Raw genomic sequence first — 15,169 nt, forward strand, 5'->3', positions numbered from 1 at the left:
ACATGAAAAGATGTTCAATATTATTAGCCATTAGGGAAATGTGAGAAAATCATGATGAGATACTACTACAAACCTATCAGAATGACCAAAATTAAAAATATTGATAATGTCATGTGCTGGAAAGGATGAAGGGAAATTAGAACTTTTACAAACTGTTAGCAGAAATGCAAAATGGAATAGCCACTCTGAGAAAGTTAATCATACACCTACCATCTAACCAAGAATTCCTACCCTCCTTGTTATTTGTCCTACCTAGAGAAATGAAAACTTACAACGTACACAAAAATATAAATGTACAAGAATGTATGTAACAGCTCTGCTTGAAACTGCCAAAATCTGGAAACAAACCAAATGTTCTTCAATAAGTGAATTGATTTAAAAACAAACAAACAAACAAACTACAGGGTAGCCTAGGTGGCTCAGCGGTTTAGCGCCGCCTTCAGCCCAGGGCGTGATCCTGGAGACCCAGGATAGAGTCCCACATCGGGCTCCCTGCATGAAGCCTGCTTCTCCCTCTGCCTGTGTCTCTGCCTTTCTCTCTCCCTCTCTCAGTGTCTCTCATGAATAAATAAATAAAATCTAAAAAACAAAACAAAACAAACAAAAAATCACCCAAACTACAGTATAATCCATACAGTGAAATCCTATTCCACGACAAAAAGGAACATTTACTGATATATGTAAATACTTAGATGAATCTCACAGGCATTATGCTGAGAGAAAAGACTCCATCTCAAAAGGTTACACGCTGTATAAGTCCATTTACATGACATTCCTGAAAAGATAAAACTATAGTGATTGAGAATAGATGATTGGTTATTAGAAATTGAGTGGGGGAGGGTATGACTTCAAAGGAGTAGCACAGCACAGGGGATGTTCTAGGGTGATAAAATTGTTCTGCATCTTGATTGTGGCTGTGATTACATGAAACTATTTGTGTTAAAATTCACAGAATTGTACATCCCCCCCAAATTCTATCAGCTTAAAATTTTAAACTAGTCCTACCTATAAACCCACTTATGTAACTTATTTTTCCCAAAGACATAATCAAATCATAAGTATTCAAAGGTGAATTGTCTGTATGTTATTAAACTCTGCTTTCAAATTCCTAATAATGTTAATAGGGATATTTGTTTATGGTACCTAAAATAATTTAATCTTGTTGCCATGACTTGGGTCATCTGTAAGCACATTTGATGTTATACTAATAAAGTGATGACCCTTTCAAGAAGGAGCCAGATATGAAAGGCTATGTTACACCAATAGTAAGAATACCTAGACAGCTCTCCTCTCTCAATCTACAAGTTTTAAAATATGTGTTGTTTCCTCTTTTGGTGTCAGGATTTCAAGCATTATTCTTGCTACTATCAGAAGGTGCTGGGGCCTTTCCTGAATCTCCAATACATCTTTCTAATTTATTGTTTGTCTTGCTATTAAGTCTGATTACCAAACCTTGAAACAGTAAATAACAATCATTTCTTTCTTATAAAGTATTTTCATGAAAATATTTTATCCTTATCAAAATCATGGGAAGCAGGACATGTGTTATTCTAATATTTATATGGGAAATGAAAAAGTTTAATCACATAACTGGTGAAACAGTTAAGATGTGAAATCACATTTCCTGGTTTCTAATTCTACCCTATTACCAAACTGCTTATTTACAAAACAAGCAAATATATATATATATATATATATATATATATATATATATATATATATAAAAGATTCTATTTATTTATTCATGATAGACATAGAGAGAGAAAAAGAGAGAGGGGCAGAGACACAGGCAGAGGGAGAAGCAGGCTCCATGCCAGGAGCCCGACGTGGGACTTGATCCCAGGACTCCAGGATCACTCTCTGGACCAAAGGCAGGCACCAAACTGCTGAGCCACCCAAGGATCCCCAACAAATATATTTTTAAAGAGTAGCTAAAGGGCTCTCCTTGGAATAAAGTGAATATGTGCTTACTGGCTGAGGTCATGACATCTAATCTGGCTCTATGGAGGATGATTTTCACTTAGTCACCACAAGTGCAACATATTTGTAGTTTTAATAAGAGATTAAGATGAGTATAATATACAAAATATTATATGTTATCCTAGTCCATTTGGCTGCTATAACAAAATACCATAGAATGGGTGACTTAAACAACAAGCATTTATTTCTCACAGTTCTGGAGAAGTCCAGATCTGGAAGTCCAAGATCAAGGCATAGGCAGGTTCAGTGTCACGTGAGGTCCTTCCTCCTGGCTCAGATATGGCCATCTTCTTGTGGTGTCCTCACATAGTGGAAGGGGCTAGGCAAGTCTTCTTTTGTGAGGGTGCCAATCCCATTCATGAGAGCCCCACCCTCATGACATAATCATTTCTAAAAACCTCATGTCCAAATACTATCACACTGGAGATTAGTTTCAATATATAAATGTTTGGCAGGGGCGGGGGGCACGCAAACATTCAGTCTGTCACATACACTGTCTAAAACACAACTTACTCTCTATTTCCTCAGATAGTAAGGAATAGAAGGAAATGGTTTCTAAATATGGTTAGCTGTTTTAACATTGAAAACAACCACTCATCATTGAATTTTTTGTTCACTGATGTACCCCAAGCATCTGGCTCATGGCAAATACTTAAGAGACCTTTGTTAAATGAATAAATGTATGACTGCGAAGTTGAAAATCCAAAGAAATTAAAATGCTAAGATGAGAATCTCAAAATCTAGTTCCAATGATACAAAATTTCAAGGATATATATAGCAGGGATAAAGACATTAAATAGTATGTTTTTTAAAAGCAGACACACATTTTTAAGAGACACTGGATGCCAGTCTAAGAAAGTAAGGCAACCTGAAACCATATCACACAAAGAAATACTAATGGATTCAGATATGTTTAGTCTGAAAAAGACTCAGTTCTTTGCAAATATATAAAGTTATTAGGCATAGGCTAAAATTGTCAAGTGGAATAAGAAATTAAAAAAAAATATTCTCTGTAGATCCAGAGGCTAGAAATATGGGCAGCTGGTGGAAATTACAGGGAGTCAACTTTTCATTTAATAAAAAAGAGCAGTTTAACAATTAGAGCTGCCAAGCAACACGGTGAGTAGCCTTGGGAACAAGCTGTAAAAAAGGGAATAAACAGTTATTTAGCAACTCCTGGCATTTCGCACAGGACCTACACGATAGTATTACTACCTCCAGGTTGGAATTAAGGAAGTGAAGCTTAGAAAACAAAAGTATATCACACAGTTGGTCAAGTGGCACAGCTGGAGTTCAAACCTAGGAGTAGCTAACTCCCAAAGCATGTTCTTTCAGTTCAAGTCAACAAACATAAAAAATGTTGCTTTTGGCAATGCACTGTGCTGGGTGCCGGGGATTCAAAAATAAATGACAGATGAAGCACAGTTCCTTCCTTGAAAGGACTCACAGTTTATCTTCTCCACAGTGCTGGGAATGTCTGAGTAAAGGCTACATGACCATTTAGAGATACCAGAGAAAGAACTGTTGATCTGGGAGTAGTCTTTACCACATAATCATTAAGAGCCTTCCTGCCCTAAAAAGTTCATAGATATGGATTCCTTATAATGGATTTGATATATTCCTAAAATATTGGCAATTATCAGGTTTCTAGAAATTGAGCCACTGGTATATTATGAAATTCGGTTGTGTATTCCAATGAAGGAAAACAGTAGAGCCTCAAATATAATAAAAATCATATGGATTGGAGCACCCAGCTGGTTCGGTTAGAAGAGTGTGTGACTCTTAATCTTGGGGTTGTGAGTTCAAGCCCCATGTTGGGTATAGAGATTACCTAAGTAAATAAAACTTAAAGAATTTTTTTCTTAAATCATACGGATTGGGACAGTTGGGTGACTCAGCTGAGCATCCCATTCTTGGTTTTGGCTCAGGTCATGATCTCAGGGTCGTGGGATCGAGCCCCACATTGGGCTCTCTGATGCTCAAACAGAGAGTCTGCTCCAGATTCTCTTCTTTCTCTCAAATAAATCTTTTTTTTAAATTTATTATTTTTTAAAAAGATTTTATTTACTTATTCCTGAGAGACACAGAGAGAGGCAGAGACAGGAGAAGCAGGCTCCATGCAAGGAACCCAATATGGGACTTGATCCTGGGACTCTGAGATCACGCCCTGAGCCAAAGGCAGACGCTCAACCACTGAGCATCCCTCAAATAAAGCTTTTTAAAAAATATCATAGGGATTAAACAGTTTTTAAAATACAAAATGGCCACATCCCAACAAAAGGCTAATAATAACATTCTAATAAGTTATAAATTTAGATAATGTACTAAAGCTTCATATATTTTGCCAGAAATTTCATTAGCTTGAGGCAAGACTCAGAGGAGAGAAAGACTCTTGGCAGTACAGTGACATGACAGAGAGTGTCTAGATCAGAGCCACTTTCTGAATTCAGATCCTGGCTTGTTACAAGCTTGATGTGCTTTGGACAGGTTATGTGACTTCTCTGTGATTTACGTGCCCTGTCAAAAAAATAGAATGGTATAGTAATAGAACCTACCTCAACAGGGCATCATTAGGATTCAGCAAGTTAATCCATGGAAAGAATTCAGAACAGTGCCTGGCACATTGCCCAGCAGCCAATGTTATTTGTACTTTAAAGGATAGGCTTAATCTCTACTAAGGTCAATAGTCCATTTTATAACTCCAATCTTCTGCATTCTACCTGAAGGAGTCTACCCTTCTTGACATCTCTTTTTCACATATACACCAATTCTGGTTAGGAATACTGGTAAAATTGCATTTCATAGTTTGTAAAATATTGCAGTAAATTCTGACTTACCTTACTTATTAACAACAGAGTATTCAGTAGTATTAAAAATTTCATTATCCTATTTTATGATTTCATCATTGTGGATGTTACTTTAATATAGTACAAAGTAGGTGTTAATTAAATGTTGTTTAAATCCACCTATTTAGACTATGTTCTACATGTTACACCTAATGGATTAAAGAGAAAAAAATGAAAATCAAATTTGTTTACTAAATATCTGCTGAGGCACTATAGTAATCTATCTGTTCTCTTTAAGCTCACACCAAAATGAGCAAGGCAACCCAAGGGTTTTTTCCCCTCTATTACTGGCCCTGTCGGAACTCCTAATTTGGTATTTTGGTTAAGGTGATATTTTTTCTTTATACTCTCCATACTTCAAAAAAGTATTATTATTATTTCTAAAGATTTTATTTATTTATTTGAGAGAAAAGGAAACAGAACACGAGCAGGGGGGAGGAGACAGAGGGAGAGGGAGAAGCAGGCTCCCCAGGATCCTGGAATCATGACCTGAGCCCAAGTCAGAGGCTTAACAAAGTGAGCCACCCAGGTACCCCTCAAAAATTATTTAAAGCTGTTTATCATTAAAGACACATATACAATTAAGGATGATAAAAATGGGAAGAATTATATAGAAAATCTTAGTCTTTACAGTTAAACATAGTCCTGGAACTTCTTCTTCTTCTTTTTTTTTTTTTAAGATTATTTATTTATTTATTAATGAGAGACACAGAGAGAGAGGCAGAGACATAAGCAGGGAGACTGACATGGGACTCGATCCCAGGACCCCGGGATCACAACTTGAGCCAAAAGCAGACGCTCTCAACCACTGAGCCACTCAAGTCCTGGAACTTCTTAACAACCAAAGCAGGAACAAAAAAACACATTGTAATTTCTACTGCCTGATTCATCTAAAAGAAAGAACTTTCAAGGCAATAAATTCAAAGAGGTATTTAATGTTTCTTTAGCCTAAGAATATGAATCAACATAATAAGGGATCTCTTCAACAATACAAGTTATTAATAACAGTTTATGTTTAATATGTACTATATTTTCTATATGTTTAATATGTACAGCATTTACTATATGCTAAAATGATCTTCTACAAATACATGAATATAATCATAAAACTTTTAGCAGAGTTGAGTCTAGAATATTAATTTTCAGAAAATTTTGTTTCTTTCCATTACATTATCCTATACATCCCATATATGGAAGAGAATTTGACCTTGGAATTACACATGTATACAAACAATGTGCAAAGCTTCCATAAAATACACACCACACAAACCTTGGCTAGTGCCAATAATCCTACTGAAATAAGAGATGAGTATATAAAGAGTAAATAATTTACTTTCAGTAAATAAAAGTGATTCCATTACTTAAATTCACATAGCATCTGTCAAGCTAATGATTTACTACGTTTTGCATTGGTTACCCTTGTGTATTTCTCATGGTTTATCAGGTCATGAATTTTTTTGTTTCATGATCTCTCCTCTAATCATTATGCATCAATCAATGCTCAGAGTACAAAAATAAATAAATAAAAATGAGCCTACAATGAAAACAAATCTGGAATTTAAATTTAACACCAGAAATCAAAAGTCTATATCAATATAAATTTCCAGTTATAAAATAAATAAGTCATGGGGATATAATGTACAGTATGGTGACTATAGTTAATAATACTCCACTACACATTTGCTAAGAGAATAGATCTTAAGAGGTTTCATTACAGGAAAAAATTTTTTTTCAAGATTTTATTTATTTAGTTTAGAGACAGAGAGAGAGAGAGAGCACAAGTGCAGGAGTGTGCACACAAGAGTTGGGGGAGGGGCAGAAGGAGAGAGAGAGAAAGAATCTCAAGTAAACTCCGTGCTGAGTATGGAGCTAGATGTGGGGCTCGATCTCACAACCTCATACGAGATCATGACCAGACCCAAAACAAAGAGTCAGACATTTAAGCATCTGTACTACCCAAATGCCCCAAGAGAAAAATGTTTGTGTGACTATGTAAGGTGATGGACATTAACTAGACTTATTGTGGTGATAATTCACAATATAAATATCAAATCATTACGCTGTACACCTGAAACTAATATAATGTTATATGTCAATTATACCTCAATTAAAAAGTCTGTATCAACATTCCAAACAATACAATTTATTCCTTTTCTCCTTTTACAAATGTACTTGGCTCTAAGTGCTAATAATTTTACTAGGTACATTAAAATATGAGGCCTGGAGGAAAACCAGCAGTCCTCCAACTGTAGTAATACCAATAGCTTCCAGCCAACTAGAAAGAACACCAACAAATATATTACCACACTTGGAAACCCAGGAAACTGACAGCATGTTTTTTTTTTCTTTTAGTTAATTAATAAACCTGAATGAATACACTCATAGTCTAGATTGCTTTATGTTTATATTAGATTAAAAATACATAAATTTGGATGAAGCAAGTCATTCTCTTCCTGCAAATCAATACTGAAAATGTATAGATATAGAGGATTATAACTCAATGATTCATTCAGCAGTTCCCGAAATTGTGAGCCTTGTAATACTCCCTTCCCTAATTTTGGGCCAGCCAAAGAGTTTTTTTTTTTTTTTTTTTATGATAGTCACAGAGAGAGAGAGAGAGAGAGAGAGAGGCAGAGACACAGGCAGAGGGAGAAGCAGGCTCCATGCACCGGGAGCCCGACGTGGGATTCGATTCCGGGTCTCCAGGATCACGCCCTGGGCCAAAGGCAGGCGCCAAACCGCTGCGCCACCCAGGGATCCCTGGCCAAAGAGTTTAAATTAGTAGTTCTTAAAGGATGGTCTCCAGAGCAGCAGCCACAGTATCACCTGGTGTGAACGTGTGAGAAACGCAAATTCTTGAGCTCTACCTAGACCTCCAGAATCATGATTCCTGGGGGTGGACCCCGGGGGTCATGGCTGGATGCATTCTCTAGGTGACTCTAATGCCCACTAAAATCAGAGAACTGACCTGAATGGATGGCTCCTCAAAACTTTTTTTTTCTCTGTTGCTTCAGTTCATTCCTAACTTACATCCTCACTCTTAATTACCAACTCCTGCTGGTTATCCTAAATCTCTTCGCTGGAAAATGGCACTCAAACACTGCTTACATAGTGAGGATGCTTCGTCAGTTGTCACTGTAATGCCTCAACAGAGAAACGTCTGTGGATTTTCTGCCCTTTCCCAACCCCCACTGCTCATTCCTCAGCTGTAGCTGCCATGCACAGTGGAGATGTATAGCTTTCCGAGGATCCATCCAACTGGCGATCAAGACTGCTTGACTCATTAGCTTAGGTCATGCTCCACAAACCACCTGTGTGTGTGTATTGCCCATGTCACAGCCCTTCTGCCAACTTGCCACACGAACCTGCTGCTCATGGCTTCTGAGGCTGCCCTCTGTGGATGTTCGGGGCCTTGTTTGATCCAGAATGGTAGCCGATGGCCCTACATGACCTAGGGTCCACTTCTGTAGTGGATGCCTGTCTTAAAGGAAAGCCTGGGGCTGAAAGGGTGAATGGTGATTCCTCAGGAGAGCAGCATCCAGGACTACAAAGGTAAGCCAACGATGGCCCACACCCAATACTTATAGGTGTATCAAATACAGAACTAGAGAGGATCTCAGTTTTCAACAATCATTTGCATCAGAGGGAAATGAGGCAGCGTATCCCGAAAACTGTGTCCTGTTCTTCTCAGTACCCAGCACTAACTTCCACTTGGTTGGCTCCTCAGTTTCTAGAAGTCATACTGCTGTACTTGGGCATGTCCAGAGAGAATGAGCTATGTAAAATAGAAAACTTATTGCCAATGTGCATTTAATGCATGATATATGGACATGTGTAAATGTAAATGTAATCAATATAATTATTGATTAAATTCCAATAAATTTAGGACAATGTACTGTATCTAATATGTATTTGTAATATGTTACTAATTTCAGGAGAAAAATATCAGTGGGTCATTTCTCTTATATTTCATAATCTTTAATGATTTTTTCATCCTTCTTTTTTGTATTACTAAAATGCTCAATTAATAAGCCCACTTGGTTTGTCAATCTCCGCCACACTGCTCTAAGAATTAAAGGACATCTTCACCTCTTCTATAGTTTTCTCATCAAAAAATGTGAAGTTTCCAAAAATGCTCTTAAAAGGGTATGGTGTATGAAGTTGTTCCCAGTATCACCCCTCCACTGAAGAATGACTCTGACATTCTGAAAATGACCTGGCACGTCATGCTACCCTGGGAAACCTGAAGAGAAATAGTGAGTGCAGGGACCAGGGAGGCTCCTGGACCTAATTCATATCAGCTATAATCTGCTGCCTTCTCTAAAACCAGAAAAAGGGCTTATGGCATCTGCACTGCCAGACTCTACGACCCTACAGACATTCCCCTGGGGTCTCATTCCCCAGTGAGAAGTCCTGAGCTAACACTACTGTCATTTTGAATTAGTGCTGATACAGAGCATCACAGCCAACTGTTCTTCTCCACCTTGTATTAAAACAGGTAGAGGGGAGAGGAAGTGCTAAGGTCACATTATTTTTTTAAACCTTTGCAGAAATAACAAGGCCAATTCCCAACTACTCAATAAAGAGACTTTAACTCTTAACTTATAATAAGAGAAAAGCTCATCTCAGAACAAGCTGTTATTTCACTAAACAAGAAAAATCACTAGCATCATTATTATGTGCTTTTTGTTTAAGACAGCTCCTCTGATCAAGAACAAGTTTTATTCCTCTCTCCTAGAAGGAATCTTATTTCTCTCTCACATAAAGCTCTCACAGGGAATTTGCTGTTTACCTCCTTCAGATCCTGCACGACGGCTGTCAACCTCTCATTTTCTGCCTGGACATTGGTGACCACAGCCCGGCTCTGTTTCAGTTCATTCTGCATCTCCAAGATCTTCCCCAGGTAGTAAGCTTCCTTCGATGCAGACTCCTGCAGAAGTGTTTCCTCTCGAGTCTCTCCATCCTCAGCAACCTTCCGGTGGATGGAGAAGGATTGCCCAAAGGCCTGCAGAGTATTTGGGGGAAAAAAAGAAAGAAAGAGTGCTAGATGAAATGCACCATAGCATTATTGAGACAGACCCCGGGAAATGTTTTGTTTTGTTGTGTATTTTAGAATTGCTACTCTACAAGACTTCCAGAGGCAAAACAACACATTTTATGCAACAATCTAACTGTTCTGATATTTGAAATAATTCAAATTCAATTTATAAGGGGAGAGAAAAAATTTTAATTTCTTTATAAAAATATATATAATGAGTTAAAGAAAAAAACTGCTTGTTTTACTGTTACTGTTTTCTTAAGCTGATCCTATTAAGGAAAACAGTGCTAATGAGATCATCAAAATTCACATTCTCACTTTCATTCTAGAAAAAAAATCCTGAAAACATTTTTCAAGGAAGAAAATAATGGCTTCATTAGCTTTCTGATGCATTAGCGGTAAGAATGCACCAATTACCAACAGCACCCTGAAGAGAAAACAATCCCCAAATGGCATTCAAATGGCCCAGTACTACAAGAAAACAAAACAAAACAAACCCCTCCAAACACATGGAAATGTACTCACTGTATGAGAAAATGTCTGTATCTACATATTTGTGCAAAAAGAAATACAGAATAAACCAGAAACTAATGAAATTGGTAAGCCACAGGGAGTGAGTAGAAATGGGGGGTGGTATGAAATGTGATATAAGGGATGGGGGTTCTTTCCAGAGCAAGCCTTTTCATACAGGTCTGACTCTCAGAACTATAGTTATGTTTCACATATCTTTCAAATAAATAATAACAAAAAACAACCTCTGTGTATCAGGGGACCCCATGCGGAACACATACAGTAACAAATGTTCCTAGCTGTACCACAAATTAACATCTTAACCACACTGAAAGGGTTGGAGAAGAAAAAATCTGGCCTGAGTAATTTGGGAAAGACAAAAAGAACCGTACCCAACTACTGTAGTCAAGTTGTAAATTCTCACAGGGATTATGGGATCACAATTCTAAAAACGTCTTTATATGAATACTAGGGTTGACCAAATAACTAATTATATTATCAGTAATGAATGCCAGGTTTCTCACTGTTGGAGAAAGTTACAAATAAGGAAAGGGAAAATTCTAGAAAGAAACTAATATACTGAGCTGTAATTAGAAGTATCGAGATGAATTTACAGTCTTTAATAGGTAGTTAAATATTCATAGATAGATGGAGAGAGACGCTTATGTGTGGGCATATACATGCACAGACAGGCCACTGAGAAGCCCAAAAGCCAGAACATCTCAGCAGCAATGAGCATACCTGCACCTGGATTTTGTTTCTAAATATCAATCTCCAACAAAAAAGAATTAGGGTTCTTTGGAGAAATGATCCATTCTCAAGCTACAGCAAAATGAATGAACTTCATACATCTTGTGGTGCCAAAGAGTAAATAACAAAATGCTTTAAAAAAATAATAGGGATCTGTCAAAGGATGCAAGAGCCTATCAGGAGGGGCTACCAATGGCCAAGTCTGGGATAATTTGGACAATAAAATAAATAACTGTGCAATGAGTTATAATTTATAGAATAATATAGTTGTGAATCCACATTGATACAATAACTGAATAAATGAAGGAAGAAGGAATAGCTCTTCTTTATGAACGATAGAATTCTAATTAATAAGTGTAGTAGGAATGATGAAGATAAAATATATCAGAATTTGACAAACACCAAGTAATCAATGGATTATCAGGTAAGAGTTATCAATGGAATACAAAATTAATGCACCAAAGTATGATGAGAAATAGTATTTATATAGTCTTAATACTTATTAGAAGGACACAGTATGATTTAATGATTTCAAAGACTTCTTCAAATTTTATTCATAGAACAAAAATTTAGAAAAATAATAACCTGCAAACCTCTGTCTCAATAAACTATCTTCTTTAAAATCTCTACATGGATCAAAATCAAAACATGGTTCCTAAGCATCAACTGAGAAGAGAAACATTTCAGGATGGATGGATAGATGGATGTTCATCTGTACAGTGTAGAACACTCTTGGCATTTGGCTTGTTAAGTCTCTGAACAGAAAGAAATTCTTACTTGAGTATTCAAATTTCTATTTGTAGTAAGCATATAGACTCATGAACAGATGAAAAATTATCTTCACAAATGATTTTACTTTGCTTTTCCATCAGTAATGGTCAGACTTGGTGAGGTCGGGTCTGAATTCATTACCCATTAGAATGCCTTTGGAGGGGACAGATTTGGCAATTTCTCTGTGATGACCTGGTGAAGTCTTTACCAGACCCTCACCCTAACAAGGGAACCCTGACTATACAGTTAAGCATTAGTAAAGTTTACAATTAGCATGAACTGTGTGTCAAGCACCTCAGCTAGCTTCCTATTTAAAACATACTTTTCCACTTCTTTGTACAGCACACTACAAGGCTATTTTCTAAATTCTGCCTGAGTAAAATCAATAGACTTACGCACTCAGAATACGGCTCTCATATTATTTTCAGCACATAGGCAATGGTCCCTTGATAGGTAAAACAACCCCTAAAGTCTTAATAGCAAGTGAATTTGCCTTTCCAACCCTGACATAAAGTTTTAAAAATTGTACTCTGGATCCAGCACCAAAGGAAATGATTTTTCAGATACATACATAGAATATATTTTCAAAAACAAATCAAGAATTGAAATTGCAAATATAAACATTTTGATGACTCTTTTAATTTATACTTACTGCAGCTCAGAAACCTTAACTGACCATATGGGTTTCCAAAGTTAGTCATTATTTTTGTGAAGAACTTGGCCCTTCTTTGGACCAGATTTTAAAACCAATGTAAGTATGCGAGGTTATCCAAGGACATTAACCCTGGTGTTTTTCACATGAAATAGAAAAATAGTATCAACACTGCACAGGCTATAGATGCCCCTGATCTGCATTTGCAAATCCACTGAGTACTAACATAACTCAAAAAATATCTGCATTTTAGAAAGGGAGAGTAAAGGAGAAAACACTCCTACTTTACCTAATTCCTGTCAATAACTAAAATGGGATATGATGCCAACTGACATCTATCATTTGGCTAATTGTTTAAGTAGATTTACCAGACTTGTCTGGCTCTGCCAGGTACCTTCTTCCTTCCATAACTATTCCAAGTATGTCCTGACAAAGCTGGGCCCAAGAGAAGACAAACAATCTTTTTTAAGGCCACTGAAGCTGTATCCTTGGCAGAAATCACAAAACTAGCTTCAATGTCTATTTATAGGCAAACCTAGGGTAGTCATGCTTCTAGTTATATTTCGTTCAGACAGCAAATTCCTTTTAAGTTGCAATCACTTCATGGATAATTTTCATTTGAAATTAATTCAAGTAAACTGACATTTCTATACAATTTTGGAATGTATTATGATTTAATTGTACAATGTTACCTTCATATAGTCCATTGTAATGTAGCACAGCTGCTTTCAATTACCTGCCAATCTCAGTCAATTTGCTATATAGTAAGTTCTTTCCTTTCTCATTCTACTCACATGACTTCTTAATCCAAAGAAAATTGATATTTTTTACCTTCATGTTCAGGACAATACATTAGCTGTTAAGTGGCATTTTCATACTTATCATCCTTCCTAATATGAATGATTAAAGAAATAAAAGTTTGGCTAGTATATTTAATAATGTCCTATTATCTTAAAAATATGTGTCCTTGGTTATAGAATTTTCATTCTTTCATCTTAAAAACTGTAGCAGAACAACATACTAAGTCATCTAAGGACATTAAAAAATAGTTTTATTTGAACTGTAACATTTATTCATTTGTTCATTCACTCAACAAGTGTTTACAGAGAACTATAACAACCACTGAAATGCTTAAGGCACTGAGGATCTACTATATTCTAGAAAAAAGCTCTCGGGATCCCTGGGTGGCGCAGCAGTTTAGCGCCTGCCCTTGGCCCAGGGCACGATCCTGGAGACCTGGGATTGAATCCCACGTCGGGCTCCCGGTGCATGGAGTCTGCTTCTCCCTCTGCCTGTGTCTCTGCCTCTCTCTCTCTCTCTCTCTCTCTCTCTCTCTGTGACTATCATAAATAAATAAAAATAAAAATCTCTGCTAGCAGGAGCACATATTTTAGTGTAATATAAATAAATTAATAAGTATGTGGCATAATGTCGGAAAAGTTCTAGAAAGAAAATGAAAGCCAGAGTAAAAGCAGGTTAAAAAACTGCCCAATAGAACTTTCTGCAAAGATGTATCTGTGTTGTCTACTAACCACTAACTACATGTGACTAATGAGCTCTTAAAACGTGGCTCTTGTGACCAAAGAATTGAATTTTTAAATTTTATATAATTTCATTCATTTTAATTGTCATATCTGGGTACTGGCTACCATGTTGGACAGTGCAGGGATAGAGAATAAGGCAGGTACCAAGAGAGGAAGCCCTATTAAGACAGGACCTTCAGGGAAGGGGGTAACCTTTAGCAGATCTGAACAAAGGAGGGAGTGAGTCAGAACCTGGCCTTTCCCCAGAGCAGCAAGCCTAAATTTGAGTGTTACTAAGCAATAATTACTGCACTGCCATGGCACCTTTTTAAAGACCACTGGTGGCATTCTTTAAAGTCTCTACCACAGCACTTCAAGACCTGAGCGAGCCGGGTATTATTGAGACTTGATTTAACTTGTAAGAAGAAAAGGGTTGGCAACTAGCCTGTCAATGTAACCCATCCTCCCCAATAAACGACTTTACCTTCTTTGAACATATGATAAAAACTAGTTGACCAGTTACATGTCTCTGTTGCCTCAGCCGGCTAGGAAATTCCGCATTAAATGCTCTACAGCAATTAGCTAAAATATCTTAAGTTTCTGGTATAACTCTCCTGTGTTCTCTCTGCTGTTTTGAGTTTTGTATTTATCCACATGGTATTGGTTTCTTTTATTTTAATATACTTCAAATACTTTCAGAGTAGGAAGGTTATGAGTTATAATCCCAACAAATGGTTTAAATAATGTTGAATTACCACTTCTTTGAAATTTAAGCCTTAAAGAAAGTCCATGTTAAAGAATGGAGTTTGAGAGCTTAAGAGAACTGAGATTTCTTTTTTTTTCTTAAGATTTTTTTTAACTTATTCATGAGAGACACAGAATGACAGAGAAAGAGACAGAGGGAGAAGCAGGCTCCCTGCAAGAAGCCACATGCAGGACTCAATCAATCCCGGGACCCCAGGATCACGACCTGTGCCAAAGGCAGACACTCGACTACTGAGCCACCCAGGTGCCCCGAGAACTGAGAGTTCTATGAAGGATGCATTCTCACTCTGTGGAAAATAATGAGTCCAAAGGATTTCATGAAGTGTGCACACAC

The 15,169-nt window shown here is 37.0% G+C and overlaps 1 protein-coding gene across 5 annotated transcripts in view; it reads right to left on the reverse strand.

Annotated features, from left to right (window-relative positions):
* BICD1 (BICD cargo adaptor 1) overlaps nucleotides 1-15,169 on the reverse strand; it is a 226,567-nt gene that overhangs the window by 123,910 nt on the left and 87,488 nt on the right. For all 5 annotated transcript variants that reach the window (XM_025455551.3, XM_025455552.3, XM_025455556.3 and 2 more), the window contains exon 2: nucleotides 9,619-9,831. In XM_025455551.3, the coding sequence (XP_025311336.1) occupies nucleotides 9,619-9,831 (213 nt within the window). The remainder of the gene's footprint in view (nucleotides 1-9,618; nucleotides 9,832-15,169) is intronic.

Source organism: Canis lupus, chromosome 27, assembly GCF_003254725.2.
Source record: "Canis lupus dingo isolate Sandy chromosome 27, ASM325472v2, whole genome shotgun sequence".
Classification (NCBI taxonomy): Eukaryota; Metazoa; Chordata; class Mammalia; order Carnivora; family Canidae; genus Canis; species Canis lupus.